General features: G+C 44.0%; 1 protein-coding gene across 2 annotated transcripts in view; it reads right to left on the bottom strand.

Moving 5' to 3' along the window:
- The window catches only part of PRC1 (protein regulator of cytokinesis 1), a 28,259-nt gene extending 18,282 nt beyond the window's left edge, over positions 1-9,977 (bottom strand). The window contains exon 1 of one of the 2 annotated variants that reach the window (XM_060097399.1): positions 9,776-9,977. In XM_060097399.1, coding sequence (XP_059953382.1) covers positions 9,776-9,786 — 11 coding nt within the window. In that variant the 5' untranslated portion in view covers positions 9,787-9,977. Of the gene's footprint in view, positions 1-9,325; positions 9,519-9,775 lie in introns of those variants that run through there. The other variant, XM_060097402.1, reaches the window with a different exon arrangement.
- Positions 9,978-12,214: the final 2,237 nt, after the last annotated feature.

The following is a 12,214-nucleotide window of genomic DNA, read 5'->3' as shown; positions in this document are numbered from 1 at the left end:
ACAAAGATATTACATAGTTATTGACTATATTCCCACACTGTACATTTCATACCTGTGATGCATTTATTTTGCAACTGGAAGTTTGTATACCTTAATCTGCCTCACCTATTTCTTTCCTCCCCCTACCCCCAACCCCTCTTGGCAAATTCCTGTTTGTTCTCTGTATCTATAACTGTGTTTACATTTTATTATGTTTGTTCATTTGTTTTATCTTTTTAAATTCCACATATAAGTGAAATTACATGGTATTTGTCTATCTCTGTCTGACTTATTTCACTTAGCATAATGTCCTCTAAGTCCATCCATGTTGTCACAATGGCAAGAATTCATTCTTTTTTTATGGCTGAGTAATATTCCAGTGTGTGTGTGCATGCACACACACATACATACATACACACACAAACATACACACATATTCTTTATCCATTCATCTACTGATGGGCACTTAGGTTGCTTCCATATCTTGGAGCTGCAATGAACATAGAGGTGCACATATCTTTTCGAATTAAGTGTTTTGTTTTCTTTGGATAAATACTCAGGAGTGGAACTGCTAGATCATATGGTAGTTCTATTTATAATTTTTTTTTTTTTTTTTTTTTTTTTTTTTGCGGTACGCGGGCCTCTCACTGTTATGGCCTCTCCCGTTGCGGAGCACAGGCTCCGGACGCACAGGCTCAGCGGCCATGGCTCACGGGCCCAGCCGCTCCACAGCATGTGGGATCCTCCCGGACTGGGGCACGAACCCGTGTCCCCTGCACCGGCAGGTGGACTCTCAACCACTGTGTCACCAGGGAAGCCTCTATTTCTAATTTTTTGAGGAATCTCCATACTGCTTTCCATAGTGGCTACTCCAATTTATATCCCCACCAACAGTGCACAAGCGTTCCCTTTTCTCCACATCCTCACCAATATGCGTTATCTGTTGTCTTTAATAATAGTCATTCTGACAGTTGTGAGGTGATTATCTCATTGTGGTTTTGATTTGCATTTCCCTTTTGATTAGTAATGTTAAGCATCTTTTCATGTGCCTGTTGACTATCTGTATGTCTTCCTTGGAAAAATGTCTATTCAGATCCTCTGCCCATTTTTTAATCAGGTTGCTTGTTCTTCTCAATGTTGAGTTGTGTAAGTTCTCTGTATATTTTGGAATATTAACCCTTTCTCAGATATACTGTTTTCAAATATCTTCTCCCATTCAGTAGGTGGCCTTGTTGTTGTTCTTAAATTACAACTATTAATTTACAGAATGACTAAAATTTAAAAAATAATCAGGTGTTGGTGAGTATACAGAAAAGCCAGAACTTTCATATACTACTACTTGGAGTGTGAATTGGTACAACCACTTTGAAAACTGTTGGCAGTATCTGCTAAAGCTGAACCCAGCAGTTCCATGTCTACATATGTAGAAATGCACACATATGTACCAAAGGTGTGTACCAGAATGATCAAAGCAGCACTACTCATAATATCATAAAGGTAGAAACAACCTAGATGTCCATCAACAGAATAGAGAAACAGTACATTCCTACAATGGAATAATGCAGCAATGAATAAAAAACATGGGTGAATCTCAGAAACATCACGTTGAATTATGCTAAATGAAAGAGGTCAAATGCAAAAAGACTACATACTATATGATTCTACCTTATGAAATTTTAGAAAAGGCAAAATTATAGTGAAAGAAAGCAAATGAGCTGCCTGGAATCGGGACAGGGGATCAACTGCAAAGGGGCACAAGGCAACTATTTTTAGGGTGACAGAATGGTTCTAGATCTTAATGGTGATGGTGATTACATAACTATACACAGTGACCAAAATTCAAACTGTACATGTGAAATGAGTCAATTTTACTGTATGTAAATTATACCTCAAATCTTAAAGAAAAAAAAGGGAGGTAAAAGAAACAACTAAGATGGAAAAACAGAACAAAAAGTTGGGGAAGACGAAAAACAGACAGATATGCAAGCATCTATCACTACGTGATTCCAATTATACAAAGTTCAAAAACAGGCAGAACTAAGCTTTGCTTTGAGAAGTCAGGATAGTGGTTGTCATTGTCCTGGGAAGTGGTGACTTTTGGAGAGGGCACAAGGAGGGGTGGTTACACAGCGTGTGCTGACTTTATGAAAATCTATCAAGTTTTCACTTGACCTGTGTGCATTTCTGAATATATGGTACACTTCAATTACAAAAAGTTTATTTAAAAATTATTCACTGATGGGCTTCCCTGGTGGCACAGTGGTTGAGAGTCCGCCTGCTGATGCAGGGGACACGGGATCGTGCCCCGGTCCGGGAGGATCCCACATGTCGTGGAGCAGCTGGGCCCATGAGCCATGTCTGTTGAGCCTGCGCGTCCGGAGCCTGTGCTCCGCAAGGGGAGAGGCCACAACAGTGAGAAGCTCACATACCAAAAAAAAAAAAATTATTCACTCTTTATCTGAAGCACAAATTTAACTGTGTACCTTGTGTTTTATCTTTCAAAAAAAACTTTAGTTTTTTTTTTTTTTGGCCTCACTGCACAACTTGTGAGATCTTAGCTCCCCGACCAGGGATGGAACCTGTGCCCTCAGCGATGAAAGCACAGTCTTAACCACTGCCCGCCAGGGAATTCTCAAAAAAACCTTTACTTTAAAAATGACAACCCTTAGTCTGCTTCACACAGCATTTAAATAACAGAGTCTTCTCTCCTTTCTTGGTACACCTGGATAACAAAGAGACCACTCTGGCACCAGAGAAACTAAACTCTGGATGTGCTTTTCTATCAGTCAGCCAGGAGGCCTCGAACAAGTCACTGAAGCTCTTTGTGTGCAAATGATGAGGACAGAGGCTCTCACTGGCCCCCTCTGTCGCAGCATATTCAGGGGTTCTGAATCACCAGCCTAGATCTCCAAGAACATCAGTTTCTCCATAAGTTTTTTTTTCTTTTCTGCTCACTTCTTCCTTCCTTCCTTCCTTCCTCTCTCTCTCTCCCTCCCTCCCTCCCTCTCTCCCTCTCTGTCTCTATTTATTTTATGTTATTTTTGGCTGCGTTGGGTCTTTGTTGCTGCGCTGGCTTTCTCTAGTTGCGGCGGCGAGCGGGGGCTACTCTTCATTGTGCTGTGCAGGCTTCTCATTGCAGTGGCTTCTCTTGTTGTGGAGCACAGGCTCTAGGGCGCACGGGTTTCAGTAGTTGTGGCACGTGGACTCAGCAGTTTTGGTGCATGGGCTTAGTTGCTCCACAGCATGTGGGATCCTCCTGGACTAGGGCTTGAACCCGTGTCCGCTGCATTGGCAGGCGGATTCCCAACCTTGCACCACCAGGGAAGTCCTCCTTAGGTTTTAATATATTCACATCCAAGACATTTCTCTAGCCAAGAAATCCCAACTCAAAGGTTGCCTGTCCTAGTTCAAGAAAAGCTTCTGCACAAATACCAGCTGCCTATACCAGATGGCCAATTATCAATACCCACATAATAGAGTATTTAAAAGAATTTACAGGGACTTCTCTGGTGGTCCAGTGGGTAAGACTTGGCACTCCCAGTGCAGGGGGCCCGGGTTTGATCCCTGGTCAGGGAACTAGATCCCACGTGCATGCCACAACTAAGACCCCGGCGCAGCCAAAATTATTTTTTTTAAAAAAAGGGCTTCCCTGGTGACGCAGTGGTTGAGAGTCCGCCTGCCGATGCGGGGGACACGGGTTCGTGGCCCTGTGCGGGAGGATCCCACATGCCGCGGAGCGGTTGGGCCCGTGGGCCATGGCCGCTGAGCCTGCGCGTCTGGAGCCTGTGCTCCGCAATGGGAGAGGCCACAACAGTGAGAGGCCCGCGTGCCACAAAAAAAAAAAAAAAAAAAAGAATTTACTGTACTCCATTTTAGAAATGTTAACAGGTATCAAGGTATTTAATATAATCTCAATTAACTGAAGTTTAACTAAAGTGCTTCCTCAGACAAATAATCCCTTTGCACCTCACTTTTAAGACAAAAGAACCCACAAGTCAAAATCCTAATTTTAGCATTTTGTGTAAAATAACCTATACAAGAGGGATTTCCCTGGTGGCGCAGTGGTTAAGACTCTGTGCTCCCAATGCAGGGGGCCCAGGTTGAATCCCTGGTCAGGGAACTAGATCCCACATGCATGCCACACCTAAGAGTTGGCATGCCACAACTAAGGAGCCCACGTGCCACAACTAAGGAGCCCACCTGCTGCAACTAAGGAGCCAGTGAGCCACAACTAAGAAGCCAGCGAGCCACGACTAAGGAGCCCATGTGCCACAACTAAGACCCAGTGCAACCAAATAAATAAACATTTTTTTAAAAATTAAAAAATAAAATAACCTACAAGAGGACTTCCCTGGCAGTCCAGTGGTTAAGACTCCGTGCTCCCAATGCAGGGGGCCCAGGTTGAATCCCTGGTCAGGGAACTAGATTCCACATGCATGCCACAACTAAGGAGCCCACGTGCCACAACTAAGGAGCCCACCTGCTGCAACTAAGGAGCCAGCAAGCCGCAACTAAGGAGCCCGTGTGCCACAACTAAGACAGTGTAAACAACCCAAATGGCCATCAACTAATGAACAGGTAAATATGATATACCTATACAATGGAATAATATTTGACAATAAACCTTGAAAACATTATGCCAAGTGAAAGAAGCCAGTCACAAAAGAGGACATATCATGATTCCATTTATGTGAAATACCCAAAATAGGCAAATCTATAGAGAAAGAAGTGAATTAGCAGTTGCCTAGGGCTGGGATTCAGGGGAGGGAGGTGGGTGGGAAAAGGGGATTGACCGCTAATAGGTATGAGTTTTTTAAAGGGATAATAAAAATGTTAACTGACTGCAGTGATAGTTGCACAACTCTGAATATACTAAAAATAATTAAATTGTGACATGTTAAATAGGTGAATTGTATAGTACGAGGATTGTATCTCAATAAAGCTGTTATTTAAAAAAATCTGGCACATAACAGAAAGTTGTGAAATTTGTGACTTAACTTGAAAAACAGATATGATTGCTAATTCATTTAGTCAAATTACTTCTACAAAATAAAATGACATGAAATTGGGGTAAAATTCATAGATCTCAAATTCAATTAAAACCAAAACAAACACCTATACAGCAGATGGACTGCTAAACTCCAGCAGAGGGGCCTAAACACAATTTGTTATAATGAAAAAGTTAACCCTCCCTTGGAGCTGATTACTTTAACAAGTGTTTGGAATTACCAAATATTCTAGAAGCAGTTCTCATGACAGTATAATTTTCTCTTTTTTTTGAATTTTATTTATTTTTTATACAGCAGTTATTAGTTATCTATCTTATTAGTTATCTGTTTTATACATATTAGTGTATACATGTCAATCCCAATCTCCCAATTCATCCCACCCCCCCCCACGCCCCACCGCTTTCCCCCCTTGGTGTCCATACGTTCGTTCTCTACATCTGTGTCCAGTGAGTAAGACTCCACGCTCCCAGTGCAGAGGGGCTGGGTTCAATCCCTGGCCGGGGAACTAGATCCCACATGCATGCCGCAACTAAGAGTTCGTGTGTTGCAACTAAAGATCCCGTGTGCCACAACTAAGATCTGGTGTGGCCTAAATAAATAAATAAATATTAAGGGGAAGAAAAAAAAAAAGACAGCCAGAATCTCACCCCTCCCCACTTCTGCCTTTACCTCCCTGGTCCAGGTCACCACTATCATCTCTTCATCTGTACCACTGCCCTGGTCTTTTAATTGGTCTCCCTGGTTCTGCCTTGGCCTCCTTAAGCTTATTGTGTGCACAGAAGCCACAAGCCTCCATGCCCTCAAAATCCTCCAGTGATTCCTTATCTTAGAGGAAAAGCTTCTGCCTTTACAAAGGCCTCCAGAGCCCTTTAATCTACTCCAGTCACACTGGACTCCTTGCTCTTTCGGGAGACCACCGGGCACTATCCTACCTCAGGCACTGGCATTTGCTATTCCCTCAACCTAGACTGTCTTCCCCTAGGTGTCCCATGGCTTGCCCCTTGCCGCCTTTAGGTCTTTTCTCAAAGATCACCTTCTCAGGGAGGCCTTTCCTGACCAATCTCTTTAACACTGCAACTCCCCTTTCCCACACCTTCAGTGCTTATCCCCTTTCTCTGCTTGATTTCTCTCCATAGCACTTATTACCATTTAATGTAAAATTTGCTTACTTATTACCTTTTCACTTTGTTATTAAAATGTAACCTCTAATGGGCAAGGATGTCAGTTGTGTTCACTGCTGAATCCCCAACACTTAGAATGGTGTCTTATATATAATAAATATTCAAGAAGAATCTTTGAACAAATAAAGATGTTTCAAAAAAGCTGTATGATCTTATGATGCCTGAGTGCAGTCACTGTGGATAATAATTATCATGGTATACTACTCAATCTACAGATCTAATGTGATCCCTATCAAATTATCCAGGACATTTTTCACAGAAATAGAACAAATAATCCTAAAATTTATGTGGAACCATAAAAGACCCAGAATTGCCAAAGCAATCCTGAGGAAAAAGAACAAAGCAGGAGGCATAAGCTTCCCAGACTTCAGACAATACTACAAAGGTACAGTAATCAAAACAGCATGGTACTGGCAAAAAAACAGACATTTGGATAAACGGAACAGAATACAGTGCTCAGAGATAAACCCATACACCTATGGACAATTAACCTTTGACAAAGGAGGCAAGAATACACAATGGGGAAAAGACAGTCTCTTCAGCAAGCAGTGTTAGGAAAGCTGGACAGCTGCATGTAAATCAATGAAGTTAGAACACACCATCACACCACACACAAAAATAAACTCAAAATGGCTTAAAGACTTAAATATAAGTCATGACACCATAAAACTCCTAGACAAGAACATAAGCAAAACATTCTCCTACATAAATTGTACCACTGTTTTCTTAGTTCAGTCTCCCAAGGCAATAGAAATAAAAACAAAAATTAACAAATGGGACCTAATCAAACCTACAGGCTGTTGCACAGCAAAGGAAACCATTAAAAAATGAAAAGACAACCTACAGAATGGGAGAAAACATTTGCAAATGATGCGACAGATAAGGGCTTAAATCTCCAAAATATACCAACAGCTCATACAATTCAACAACAAAAAAAACAAACAACCCAATTGGAAAATGGGCAGAAGACCTTAATAGACATTTCTCCAAAGAAGACATACAGATGGCCAGCAGGCACATGAAAAGATGCTCAACATCACTAATTATTAGAGAAACGCAAATCAAAACTACAGTGAGGTACCACCTCACACTGGTCAGAATGGCCATCATAAAAAGTCTACAAATAACAAATGCTGGAGAGAGTGTGGAGAAAAGGGAAACCTCCTACACTATTGGTGGGAATGTAAGTTAGTGCAGCCACTATGGAAAACAGTGTGGAGGTTCCTCAAAAAACTAAAAACAGAGTTGCCATATGATCCAGCAATTCCACTCCTGGGGCATACACCCAGACTAACTATAATTTGAAAAAATACATGCACCCCTATGTTCACTACTTAACAATAGCCAAGACATGGAAACAACCTAAATGTCCACTGACAGATGAATGGATAAAGAAGATGTGGGGCTTCCCTGGTGGCGCAGTGGTTAAGAAACCACCTGCCAATGCAGGGGACACGGGTTCGATCCCTGGTCTGGGAAGATCCCACATGCCATGGAGCAACTAAGCCGGTACGCCACAACTACTGAGCCTGCGCTCTAAAGCTCGCGAGCCACAACTACTTAAGCCTGTGGGCCTGCAGCCCGTGCTCCACAACAAGAGAAGCCACCACCATGAGAAGCCCACGCACCACAACAAAGAGTAGACTCCGCTCGCCACAACTAGAGAAAGCCCACGCGAAGCAACGAGGACCCAACACAGCCAAAAATAAATGAATAAATAAATAAATTTTAAAAAATAAATAAAATAATGTTTTAAAAAAGAATATATATGTGTATAACTGAATCACTTTGCTGTACAGCAGAAATTAAACACAACATTGTAAATTTCAATAAGACTTTAAAAATAAATAAAAGCATAAAAAATGTTACAAAAATAATCATCATGGTACAATTATGTAGTGCCTTTCTAAACGGTTTCAGGTAATTCCCTAAAAGGTGCAAACTTGAGACTTTTTTCTTAATACATCACTGAAAAACTGAGGGTGCTTACAAGAATACCACCCAAGAATACAGAGGTTAAAAAGGGGGGCCAATTTTTCCAGTCTCTTGAACCTAAGTCACTAGACTGGAAGATATCCCAAATGACCCTTTAAATGATTTCCTACCTTCTGGCAGCATTCTACTGATACACTGTCCTATTTTTTCCTAAATAGCTCTCCAGAGAAGCTTTGTTAAGCTCCTCTGTACAACCTGCTTCAGAAATCGACAGCCAATAGTTAATTCAGTGACCATTCTGATAACCGTGTTCCTCAGGCATACTTCTCATAGTCCTCTCTAAATATGAATACCTGAAATCCAGATTACCTGAAAGTCTGGTTTTGTTAGTAGAGTAATTCCAGTTGCTGTTTTAACGCCTAATTATATCTGTCAGCCTGGAACCAAAGTTAATTGATAACTTTTCCTCCCCCTTCATTTACTTTCTTGAAAGCAGTAGGTGCCTGAACAATCCAAAAACTGTTAATGGACTTGGAGTAAGAGTTTCTGTAAAATGTCATTTAAAATTTTACTAGTCCTCAGAATGCGTCATTAGCTGAAACGCACAGCAGCTTAAATGTGCTGTCTTTTATATAAGATATTTGTAATCCACAACCTTACACCTGAGATCTGTTTTTCCAATGGTACCAGTGATTTGTACTCCATTCCCATTCTCACGAGGGCAAGCATTTGAAAAAGAACGGTCGGAATTAGTAATCATGGAAGGAGGAAACTTACAAAGCCATACATCAATCAGTTTGACTAATAACTATAAATTATTTAATAGTGAATCATCACAATGCTTCACCCACTACTTATAGAAAATAAGGTTAACATCTGCATCGCTTTTAACACAAAAGTCCTATGCACCGGCATTATTTTTATTTTAGAGATGAGCAAACTGACATTCAACATTTTTGCCCAAAGTCATAAGGCTGGTAGGGGGCAGTGTGGTGCGTCTGGTCCCAATTTCAATTCGAACACTCCTTTCCCAGCACTGCCTGAGAAGTTGTTAAAACGACGGGGAAAAAAATTCCTTTATCGGAGTTTTTCAACTTGCAAGAAAACCAAGCTATCTTTCCAATTCAAGTAAAGTGTTAACACTGCAATGCAGATACATCGAAAGCAACGATAAATTAAAAACTGCACGTCTTTATTTAAAGAAAAACTAGAAACACTGACCATAAAAGACTCACGACTTAGAACAAGCCGTCGGTGCCAAGCAGCAGCACCTGAGACGCTTTGCTGGCGGAGAGGGTGGGGCTCCCGGACGCCAGCTCTGACCGCCCCGCACCGGGGGCGCCGCGGGCCCGCCTGGCCTCCCGCCGCTTCTCCCGGGCCCCTGCGCTCGGCCCGCAACCGGGCGTCGGGGCCTGCGGGAGCCCGCGGCCCCGGGGAAGGCGCACGTCAGGTCTGGCCTCCACCCCGCCAATGGTCCGCGGCCCGTGCACCGGCTCGCCGCTTCCCAGCCGTGCCTGGCTTCTTCCAGCCTCACTCGGGCGCCGGCTGACGAGACACCCAGGCCCAAGGCCTAAGGCGGCCTCTCGGACTCCGCCCAGCCCCGCCACCGCCCCGCACCCGGGACCGGCACCGATCCCTCCCACGCCCCCTCGACTCCCCCACAACCCGCACCTTCTCCTCATGGCGGACGCTCCAAGCAGGCGGGTGTCGAGGCCCCGACCCTCTCCACGCGGGCCCGAACGCAGCAACCACCCGCAAGCACCGGCGGTCTCACTCCCGGTAGCCGATCCGCGAGCCGTTAGGCCTGCGCAAAATTTCAAACCGAACCAGGAGGCGCAGGAGCCCCGCGATTGGTGCCGCCTCCCGTGGCTCCTCGTGAAGCCCCGCCTCGCCCCGCCCCTCGGCGCGCCGTGGCTAGGGGCGGGGACTCGCGCACTGGGCGTGGGAAGCGCTCGCGCGCCGGCGGGAGACTGGATCACTGTGTGCGCGTGCGCGTGTGCGCGGTTCTCTTGCCTCGCTTCGCTGTAGCCGGGAGGGGACGTCCAATCGTCGCGAGCCGGCAACCTCCTCGGAGTTCCGCCCGGCCCCGGCGCGGTTTTGATTCGAAGTGCGCGTCGCCGCCCACAGACCGCTCGGTGTCTGGATCTCCCCGACGTAGCGCGTAAACGGCTTTGCCGCCCTCAGCCGGCGGGGTGACATGAGAGGGATTAACAGAAAAACCTGGCGCCGTAATTTGTTTCCCTTGCTCATTCAGGCAGCAAGCCTGGGGACCGAGCAATTTCCCCACATGTAGGAAACCATGACTTAAAGGGAAAGGGAAGGGACGGACACTGAACCCTGCTCACCGGCCTGGTACCTTTCTAGACAAGGGATCCCATTTAATCTCCCCAACCATCCCGCTAGTATTTTCGCCATTCTACAAAGGGAACTGTCTCAAAAAGGTCTGAGTGACTTGCCCAAGTAACGACTGGTAAATGAATGGAAATTACCTGGATCGTGGTTTTCTTTCAAATTACCTGGATTTATATAATTGTTATATAAAAATTTAAAAACTCAAAATCGACAAAGTACTTTTGTATCCTTGCTACATGCCTTAATGCTTATATATCACTTTTTCCTTTTTTCATGGTTGTGTAATATATTGGCGTGTAGATTCATAATTCAACTACTTTGCCATCGATGGATATTTAGGTTGTACTTTGTACAAATAAATGTCTTCATACCTAAATCTTTGCATTTTGCATTATTTTCTTAGGGTTGGTTCCTAGAAGTGTAATTACTTTATGCTCCCTCTTCAGACAGGCTGTATTTATTAATTTGCCCTCACCACCAAGGAAGCCTCACTGGACGAGTACCCTCCTCACCCTCAGCAGTATGGAGTACTACTGTCCTTTTAAACCTCTTTGCTAGGCAAAAAGTGGCATTTCCTTGTTTGATTCATATCTGCTTGATTATAGCTGAAATTGCACATTTTCCCCATGTGTATTGGTCAACTGTAACTTCTGTGAATTCTCTTCATTTGTCTTTTTCATGAAGGAAAAGTAAAGGATGCCTGTTTGCTTCACCTTCCGGACTGTGTTTTTCTCACTTTCGGAAAAACTTCATTGGTGCTTTCAACATCCTTTAACTCATGAGCAGCGTGCCAAACATCTGCACTAGTGTGTGGCCTGCAGGCACCACTTTTTAAATTTACTTGCACTCTTTGTTGATTAACCTGAGAGTTTTCCAGAAAGCTTCAAAAAGTTGTGATCTTCAGACAGGTTCCCAGGGCCACGGTTGTAAGTATCCAGAGATAAGATGATTTTGCTATAATGTGCTTTACACTGTAATTCTGAAGCTAACAAAGATCCCGCGGTCAACGGTCATAGAACCGTTGGAAGATATCAATTCAGAGCACATACTCAGCATGTAAAACACTCTGTAATGTGTATAAAAAGGGATCATTTTATCTAGTGAACAGCACTGTTCTAGAATGCACTGCCACTGTTTATTCATTTGGCCATAAAATTTTTTCTGACTGCCACATATTCTTTCTACAAACTAACAGCCCTGTCAGCAGTGTCTTTGATCTTGCACACTAGCTTGACTTAGCACTGTCAAGATTCTAGCTAGATACTTGCGGTACTGCATTTTCCTTGGAATTTGCACTCACAGCATTATCATTCTCCTATGGAAAGAATACTTTTGATGATCCAACACCACAGGTTTGGATCTTTCTTTTAAGAAGTGGCAGGCAAGGCAGAAACAGAGACAGACGTAGAGAACAAACGTATGGACACCGAGGGTGGGATGAATTGGGAAATCGGGACTGACATATATACACTAATATGTATAAAATAGGCAACTGATGAGAACCTGATGTATAGCACAGGGAACTCCGCTGTACAGTAGAAACTAAGACAACATTGTAAAAGAACTATACCCCAGGGCTTCCCTGGTGGCGCAGTGGTTGGGAGTCCGCCTGCCGATGCAGGGGACACGGGTTCGTGCCCCGGTCCGGGAGGATCCCGCATGCCGCGGAGCGGCTGGGCCCGTGAGCCATGGCCGCTGAGCCTGCGCGTCCGGAGCCTGTGCTCCACAACGGGGAGAGGCCACAGCAGTGAACTATAC

The sequence above is a fragment of the Mesoplodon densirostris genome, chromosome 4 (genome assembly GCF_025265405.1).
Source record: "Mesoplodon densirostris isolate mMesDen1 chromosome 4, mMesDen1 primary haplotype, whole genome shotgun sequence".
Taxonomy (NCBI): Eukaryota; Metazoa; Chordata; class Mammalia; order Artiodactyla; family Ziphiidae; genus Mesoplodon; species Mesoplodon densirostris.
This window is presented reverse-complemented; position numbering and strand designations above follow the sequence as displayed.